The sequence below is a fragment of the Gavialis gangeticus genome, unplaced genomic scaffold, assembly GCF_001723915.1.
Source record: "Gavialis gangeticus isolate Ggan-Ray unplaced genomic scaffold, GavGan_comp1, whole genome shotgun sequence".
NCBI lineage: Eukaryota > Metazoa > Chordata > Crocodylia > Gavialidae > Gavialis > Gavialis gangeticus.
Window position 1 is genome coordinate 11,947,792 of NW_017728991.1, and position 9,818 is coordinate 11,957,609.

A 9,818-nucleotide genomic window follows, 5' to 3' on the forward strand; every position below is an offset into this window, starting at 1 on the left:
CACCCTTCAAGAAGTTAAAGGCTGCTATCAAATCCCCCCTTGGTCTTCTCTTCTCCAGACAAAATAATCCCAGTTCCCGCAGCCTCTCCTCCTAAGTCATGTGCCCCAGCCCCTGAACCATTTTCATTGCCGTTTTATTGTATTCAAAGCTCCCACACCAAATCAGTGGTAGCCATTACTGTTGTCCTCAAGCTATAGAAGTGCCTCTCTAATTTTCCAACTTGATCTTGGGGAAGAGGTTCGTTCCCCCAGTCGCTAATGCTGAGCCATTTTCTCTGGCTTTGCAAAAGGGACGAAGATTTCACCCTTAATAGGATCTGACCTTTTTTTAAAAAGATCCATTATTAGTACATTACTATATAATGCTCAGTACCTGTCTCAATACATCATGCCAATTAGTGTACAGTGAATCCCAGGAAGTTCAGTCAAGAATATAAAAATGACTTATTTTTAGACTTTATTTTCTTTCCCTTCTCAGTAATTACCACTGGATTTTTTTCTCCCTTAAGTTAAATTTAAATCATGATCTGGCTCTTTGAGGTTCAGGAAATAGATCTCTGGTTTCAATTCAAAGGTCAAGTTGCGGTTGTTTTAAAACTGCTGGAGCGATGGCCCGTATTTTCCGGTCACAGTTGCCTGACATTAGACATCGAAATACGTCATCTAATTGTCAGGAATGTGAAATGCTCACAGCTCCCACAGACTTCATCCGGAGCACCAATTGTTCCTCAGCTCTGAAAAACCAGGCCACTGATTTATATTATAATATTGCTCAGTGACCCCAATTACATTTCAGACCCATTCTGCCGGGCCCTTCACAAATATACTGGAAGACAGAAAAATCCCTGCACCCAGGCCTCTGTTGCCAAAAATGTACAGTCCAAATCAAGATGAGATGCAGTCCTTTCATGCCATTAGCCAGCAGAGAAGTGATGGAGGAAGAAGGGAGAACAAAGGTAGCTGTGTCACAATCAGTACCTAACTCAGGGGACCCAATTTGGAAAATTTTGGCCAGCGGACACTAGTATTTTGAATCTGGAAATGGTTGGCTTCAGTGTCTCCGGCTCTCTATCCCATATGTTAGTTAACTACAGTGTTTCAGCTCCTGCCCCCTCCAAGTTTGACTTAAAGCCGAAGAGCACATTTTATGCGATGCCTGAGGCACAAATATTTTTGCAGCAGGGAAATGTTGCCAGCCCCTGCAGCGCAGTTCGTTTCTTAATATGTGAAAATTCATTTACTGACAGTTTAGAAGATGATACTATGATGCTGTGCCAATTTGAGCCAGATGGTCACTGAGATTATTAAAATCATGCATGTTACACAAACCTCCAAGAAACTGCAGTTACAAATGTTATTAGCATGGTGGGGAGCCCAATACAAACAAGGTAGCATCTATATCAATGGGAGCATTTGTATGTTTAAATAACACACAATGTGATACTGTTTAATCATAATTTTTCCCCTTCCCCATCTTTTAGGTTCAACTAATCCACTATAACCATGAGTTGTATACAAATATCACAGAGGCTGCAAAGAGTCCAAATGGCTTGGTGGTAGTTTCTATATTTATGAAAGTAAGTATTTCAGATTCATAATTACCTAATGTGTACATTACCAAAATAGGTATTTTCCTCACTAACAGGATTTCAGACATAGAACTAGTCCTTACTAACTGCATGGTGGTTGTGCCTAGGGAGGACCCCCGCCTCCGATGCTGGTAGGAGAATAAACGTGATAGAAATACAAGCCCTGCTCCAAGGTGCTTGCAGCCTAATAGAGAAGACAGCGGGCGGCAGGGGAAGGAGAGGCAAGGGGAGGATAAGCGAGAGTGAAACAATCACGTCTGATATCATTAAAGCAGTAGTCAGAGCAATTTATAGCTATGACAGAAAAGTTATTATTCTGCAGATTTGCAGTTTCTCTGGCTGCTGAGATGCAGGAGCAAGCATTTAATTACAATTAAACCTTTTCTAGTAGGGCAAGGAATGGGGGAGGGAGGGGGAGAGTGTGTTGCACATTAGAGCCATGCTGTTACATTTAAAAATCAACAAATGATTTTCTCTACCAGTGTCATTTCAGATATCAAACCTGAAAGAATCCTGCAAATTAATGATCTTTTACCTTCTGGGTTTCACACTGTTGGAAAAACATTTTTATTTCCCATGTTTTTGCCTTTGTACTCCTGGGTGTAGGGTTCGTAATCACTTGCAAGAAGCAGGCGCCTACGGCTGGGAGCCCTTTTTGCTGAGGAGGCTCCTGGCCGTGGGGGCTATGCTCAGCCAGGACAGAGCCCCACAGGTTCCTGATCTCAGCTCAGGTGCAACCGGGAAGCAGACTCCCCACAGCTCATGGGGCTCTGGGTCCTGGATATGCCTCACCTGCAGTTGGGACCAAGAGTCCCAGCTCACAGGGCTCTGGGTCACAGCTGCACGCAAAGCCTCACATCTGGGACCCAGAGCCCTGTGACTTGCAGGACTCTCACTCCCAGCTGTGCGTGGGACACATCTGGGACCAAGAGCCCCATGTGGGCCCAGGGGTTTCACGTACCCCCAAGCCTTGGGGATCATCGCAGCTGCGATCCTCAGGGCTCCACGGCTCCCCTGTGCCTGGGAACCCTGCCAGCTTGCAGGCTTTGAGACACAGGGGAGACGCTGCTACACATGCGTGTTAAAGCTCAGCAGCAACCAGGTATAAAGTTACTTTATAGCTGGCTGGGGCTTTTTATCATGTGATAGCTACTTTGCACCTGTAGCTGGTCTCAAAGTAACTGCACGATTAACCAATTAATTGTGCAATACCTACAATGTGTAGAGGGGGTCCTAGTGTTACACTCTGAACTTGCAATTTATTCAGACCTTCTTAGATTCCTCTTCTATCCCCAATCTAAGGAAGTGAGGGCAATATATGTACACCCCCCCTTCCAACTTGCCTTAGTAAATTAATAAAGAAAAAAATTGTTCCATGTAAACTATCATCTGTTTCTGCTAGAAAAGCAAAGCTCTGAGTGCCAAAGGGCCTGGCCCACATTCCTAGGAATTACATATCATGTGCTTCCTTATGAAAAAATACTATTTCATACACTTCAAACTAGATTTGTAAGAATCAACTTACCAACCGCCAACCTCAGGACCCAATATCCTTTTCACCGGCCATCCTGGCAAGTTGGGTGTTTCAATTACCTTTGCACAGCTTTATTCAGGCATTTATTACAAAGATCTTCAGACCACTGCTTTCATCCCCTGTATACTGTGCTATGATCCCAGTGAGTTAGCTGAAGATCTTGCGAAGGGATGGAATTGAAGCAGTTACATACAGCCCAAAACTGTGCAAATAACTGTGTAGCACTTGTTCAAATATTTCCCATCACATAATCTCCAGTATATAGTGGAAACACGTTACTTAGATTGCCAAAGTTAAAATCACGTCTCAGAATAATCATGTATGGAACATGGCATCTACTACCAAACATCTCTGAGCATTTAAAAGGTGAAAGGTAAAACTTTTTCACTGAATAAAACTATCACGTCCACCTCAAAAGCCACCAAATCCTGTTCCAAACACGAGTCAGTCAGTCATGGATCAGCCATCTCCTAATGCTGCTTATTTGGGGAGCAGGGTCCCTTGCTTGTTCCAGCAGGAGGGCAGAAAATAATTTTGGGAATTATTAGGATATCAGAGACTTCCTTTCTGAAGGGAAAGATCCAAGACTGAACCTTTCCAGAGCTTGGGGGGTTATGTGAAACAGGTTCTGGCACACGACCGTCTCCATCTATTTTTCCAAGTTATATATTGCATCTTACAATCTTTCCAGCCTCTCAAACCAGTTCCAAAAGCTGCATGTGTCACCACAGCATCCAACCCAATGCTAAAAAAGGATACTATAAGTCAGACCAACCTGGACAGGAGTTAAAAATGACTAGGTTACCTCGAAAGCTAAGCTACACAAGCAAGTTGCATAAACAGGTCATTAGAGGGCAGGGTCTAAGTGACAACATCTGGTAGCTTAGGTACTTATCAATAATTGCTCTGCTACTTGCAGTACAATAACATCGCCTTGGCTAAATAGTAAAAATGAATTGCTGATCCATGTAATTACCTGTACACAGCCCCCTGTTGTAACTGCTGCCTCTATGTCTTGTATTTGACCCTTGTCCTTCCCTCTTACACCAAAAATGCCGGGGGGTACAAAGTGACACCAATTTATTTCTGAAAGGTAAGTCATTTACATGCAAAGCAGAGGCAAAATGCCTAACACTAATTTACAGCTGTTGAAAATCTCACTAATAAAATGTATTTTAATAATATTGCTGTTAACATTTATTTTCTATATTAAATACTACTGCTGCTAAGTACTTCTGAATAAATAAAAAATTGAATAGAAATAGATACAACAGGGAGAGAAGAGATGCTTATGGTACCAGAGGTCTGACAGAACAGACCCAGGCATAGGTCTGACCATAAACACTAGAGAATAAAATACTCCATGCAAGGACACCAAGCAAGTGCCTAAAAATCCCACTTAAGACAATGGGGGTGAGACCCTGTTTTCACCTTTCACCCAGCTCTTAATCGTTTCTCCTGCGTTCACTTCTTGGGTGAAAACTTTCTGATCAGTTCTGTTAAGAGACATCTGACCTGAGATGATGATGCTTCTGCCCACAAGAGTTAAAAATAAATGTCAAATTCCTGCATAGCCATCACATATCTGACTTCCTAGTCATATCTACATCAATGCTGAAAAGAGATTTTTTTTTTTTCCTGAAATGAGATGTTTGTCATGAAAAAGTTTTTGACATTAAACATTTTTCCCCCTATAGGTATCTGAATCATCAAATCCTTTTCTAAATCGTATGCTAAACAGAGACACCATAACAAGAATAACGTATAAAAGTAAGTTCCTTTTCACTCACTGTGGCTAACAGTTGTATATAGGTAATGTTAAAGGATATAAGTAATGAAACAGAGGTTGTGAAAGATGCTTATTTTAGGCAAAAATTATGACGCTTATATTGCCGGTGATCATGGGTGCTGAATTTGGGGACTTCGACCTACATGAAAGAGCCTGACAGAGCCATCAGTTCATAGCATGAATTTTGAAAACTCAAAGTTTATTTTGCGTTTGAAAGAGCAATCAATTAATCAGCCTAATTGTAAGAATTACACTCTGACATGGAAGCATAAGGGAAACGGCACCGGTGGTAATGAAAGTTACAGAAGGAACAGTCTGGGTTATATGATATCAGAGGGTACTTGGAGAAAATATTACCTACAACTACTCTTTGTCATTACTTGTTTTTGATATGGGTGTTTCCCATATCATCAAATATTCAGCAATTGTTCCTTTTTTATTGTGTTTGAAAAAGCTGATATTTCTACCAAGTTGTTATTACTTTTAATAGTATTCACGTGAAAGGGAGTCAGGAACATAGGTACTCTTTCCTGTATTCAAATTTGGAATACTTTTAACAGATATCATTCAGTAATTTCGTATTAGTAGATTGAACCCAGGGAAAACTCAAGCTTAAACATCACTTGACTGGACAAACTGAACCTGCTTTCTTAGAAACCCTATCTTCTTTGTCAGATACTCACTTCACTTGAGACTAGCCATCGAGATCATGCCAATAATCAGGTGAAATTTAATTTAGACTTGGGGGGAATTCCCTGGCAAAACTGAAAAATGGAGCAGACCTTTCTGAATCTCCATCTATTTGTGTTACTCCATGAACAATCATTAGGACTTTTTCAGAGATTTCATTAATTGTTATTTCATCTTGCCATATTTGATCTCTTTCCATGGAAATTAGTGTGCTATCTTGTAAACAGAGTAGGGGAGTGGAAGTCGGGGAATTTGGATTCTGTTCTCAGCTCTTGGACCTTGACCAAGTCACTTAAGCGGGCCCCACCACATTTTGCGCTCCTGTAGACTGGTTGTCTCACTTTACAAAGACTCAGGGTCAATTTTAAATTTAACATTTAGTATCTGGGAAACTCATTTGATTTGGGCACCACCTGCAAAACCAATATGCTTTTCTGAATTTTACGTTTGTAACAAAATTCACCTGATCTAAAATTTATGTATGAACGGTTGGGAGGGTTTCATCGATATATCTATTTACAACATGCAGGCACCCTTACTAAGGGACAGGTTAGTTTCCTCCTATAAAAATCCTACTTTCCTTCTCCTCTGTGAGGTTGGGAGGACAAGATAGAAAGACGAATAGATTTAATCCAAAAACGAGACCACTATAATCACCTAGTCTGAACTGCTGCGTCACATAGGCCATAAAAGCTCATCCAATAACTCCCATCTTTAGAAAGACATGGGGCCTTGATTTAAATCTCAAATGATGGAAAATCCATCACATCCCATGGTCAGTGATGCCAGTGGTTAGTTACTTCTGTTAACAACTTGCACCTTTTTTGCCAGTGTAAATTTCTGCAGCTTCAGCTTCTAGCCATTACATCTTGTTACATCTTTGGTCTGTTAAAGAGGGTACTTGAAACATCTTCTCCCCGTGGAGGTGTTTTCCAGAAGCAATTACTAAATTCCCATGACACATTTTTCATGAGATGGTTCCCAAGGGAAGCAAGGTATCCTCCCCTGCTTCATGGAAGCAGCAAGGGTTTGGACCCAGTGTACAGTTTTCTTGACTTCTTGCCCTACAATACCCTGACAACACAGCTTCATCTAGTTATAGTTTAACCTACTTGTCGCTGCCCCTAGAACACATTTAATGGAGGAATCATAGGACAGAAAAAGCTGAGGTACGGGATACTCATCAAGTCCTTGTGCACAACCTGAGTTATTAAAGTTTAGAACTGCACAAGGACTTGGTGAAGACCCTGTATTTACTTGTCTGAGGATGGTTTGTGGGTGAGTAGGGGAGTGTGTATATGTTCCTCTTACTTGTTCACCCTCTTCCAAAACATGAATTTCTGGGTAGGGAAAGGAGGAGCTAAGATTTACACACATACACATGCATGCACGTGCGCACTACTGTCTAGAGTAGACTAAATAGACAGGTTGTTCCACAACCTCCCATCAAGTACTTCTTATTTTCTCTCTCTGACAGCTCTGTCCAATCATTTTGAGTTACTAAATGGAGAAGAGCCACGGATTAAAGCATTCTGATAGAAACACGTGATAGGTGCTTTTAGGCTGCAAAGTCAAAAATAATTGGACCCTTAAAATTTATATCATGGTTAATATTAACCTATGTATCTGTTAAAATGGAGGAAACTAGCTGCATAGGGTCACTGTGTATTGCAGTACATTGAGCTTACTTCCTGCAATAACAGGTATCGACTGAATGTGTGGTTGGTGCAGACTGGGAATGTGAAAATGTTATTGAAAGTAATTTTGCAGTTGTGTTGTATGATGGATTATAGTGCCATTGCTGAAAACTAATTCTGTTTCATATAGTACAAGGATTTCTATACTGCTTTTAAACAGCCAGAAATTTAACTTGCACTTTAAGGATTCACTACCCAGAGTCAATATTCACCATATTTGTTACCAAAAAAGCCAATCCCAGTAACGTCAGTAAGAGTCGGGCCAAGTTTGAGATCAAATTAGATATGAAGTCAGGTACAGTAAATAGGAAAATTAAAACAGTGGCTTAAGAAGGAGCAAGAGATTTTGTGTTCCAAATTTTGACCAAGGGCAAAAAATGTGTTAAAAAAGGATTTCTACTGCAGGAAAACATTAATGGTTGAAATAGATATAAATGGCCCACTTTTGTGACTATTTCACTCATCTGCCTGCAATTCTACACAAAGAATTGGTTTTGAATGGATTGAAATGGCTGTTCTGTTAAACAGACCAAACAGTCAAGAACTATAAGGCTATCTCTACAGAAAAGATCCAAAGAAAAATTATTTTAATATTCTTGTTTAAATGGAGGGACAAAAGGTGGTTCTCTTTCCTTTTAAACTAGCTGTGCCATATTAGTTTTCACTTCTGCTGATAGAGGAGCCCACACATTCCCACAATGTTGGATAAAACCAGAAATTTAGCTTCCAAGGAGTCTGTACAGAAATTTGGACTTCCTGTGATGCACTAAAGTTGATGCCAAGACACCAACCAGAAGGAAGAACTTACTTAACTTATTACTAAGCACCTAGGCTACGAACAGACATTCAAAAAGCCTGAGCCTGAATTGATTCACTCTTGGTAGGTTAGTCTGTGCTGCGCAGATTGAACCGATTAACAATTGGACAGACATTCACTTTTGAACCAGAAAATGCAGCCACATGCCTGCAGTGGCTAAAGCCAGAACCCCGGGGGGAGAGAGGGGAGGGGCGCTAGAGCACACCTGCCAGCCACTGCCAAAGGGGAGGAGAGACAAGCCCTCCAAACAGCTCTCACCCCTCTCTGCTGGAGGAGAGGGAACGTGGCCAGGCACCAGCCCAAGGCTGTCCTGCTGGAGGGTGGGAGTTTAAAACAATGGGGGGGGGCAAGAAGCCTTTCTCTGAAGCCAACATTTGAACACAGCAGTTTGCAATCTCAAGCAAACACACGAAAAACAACCAAAACTCTTTGCCTAAGCTAAGATACAACCCAGTAAAACACAGTGAGACCAAACACAACTTAATCTAACTTAAAATGGAATGTAATAAACCAAAAAGACAAGGCAAAGCTTTGCATAAGTCTTATGTAATCCTGAGAGCCATGGCCAATCACGCCAACCAGGGGGACTGTCCCCTATGGCTGATCACGCTGACCCAGAAGTGGCAGTGGAGCACCACTGGCACTTCTGGGTGGGCACAATTGGCTTCAGGGATCACTTCTCCTGGCTCCCCCACTCCCCAGCTGACACTCTTGGAGGGGCACCAGTGCTCTCATCTACCGCCCCTGCCTGGGAATGCTGGCTGTCAGGGGGTGCACCTGCACTCTCAGGGGTGCACGTGCACTCCCATACACCCCCTACATGTCACCACTGACTCTCTGCATTCTTTGATCAAGTTGTATGCCACCCTCAAGCTGTCTGGAACCTCTTTCTGTTCCCTTAGCTCCATCTCCAGCACATACATGTAATGACTGGGCCGGGTCTTTGCCACCACCTTCCACCTCTCAGTCTGGTACTGCAGGGCTCAATGGCACCAGCACATTGAGCTGGTGCCATTGGGCCCTGGACCCCTCCCAGACCCAAATGGGTTTGCTTGTGGGGGAGCAGTCCCTCTCAGCTGTTGCCTGCCTGAGCCAATTACCCTGCTCAAACAGAGAGCAGGGGTTGTGGGCAGCACACTGAGCTGTGGAAGTAGGGGATTAAAGCCTTTCTCAGACCCCAGCAGGGTTTGTCAGCGGGGGGGGAGGGGAACAGTCGCTCTCAGGCTGTTGCCCCATCCTCTCCTCTCCAAAAGGGAAGTTCTGGCCACTCAGGCAGACCAGCTGCTGTCCCCAGCCAGGCTTCCCACCCCCACCCCCTTTCTAGCCTGGGCAGTGAGGGCTGGCTGATGAGCAGAGAGGCAGGGCCAGCCCTGCTGTCTGAAGCAGACAGCACAGCACAGCACAGCCCAAGACTGAAATGCATGCTGGGATGCTGGGGGACTGTGATTCAACTTAAACCAGGAAGGGGTCTGGGACAGAAGTTGCATAAATCAATTTGACCCAAATCACTTAAGTCTGATACTACATTCCACCAGGTTTATCTTAAACCAGTTTCAGCCATTTTGTGAATGGCTTATGTGCACTGAGCTTGTGTTCTGTTATAGGTTTAAACTAGGGCTGTGCAAAGTTTCAGGTGGTGATTCGATTTGGAGGAGATTCAGCCTGATTTGGTGGCCAAATCTCTGAATCAAATCAGGGGACC

The 9,818-nt window shown here is 42.8% G+C and overlaps 1 protein-coding gene across 1 annotated transcript in view; it reads left to right on the plus strand.

Annotated features, from left to right (window-relative positions):
* The window catches only part of CA10 (carbonic anhydrase 10), a 445,670-nt gene that overhangs the window by 421,264 nt on the left and 14,588 nt on the right, over positions 1-9,818 (plus strand). Inside the window, exons 5-6 of the mRNA XM_019517280.1 lie at positions 1,482-1,577; positions 4,821-4,893. Coding sequence (XP_019372825.1) covers positions 1,482-1,577; positions 4,821-4,893 — 169 coding nt within the window. The remainder of the gene's footprint in view (positions 1-1,481; positions 1,578-4,820; positions 4,894-9,818) is intronic.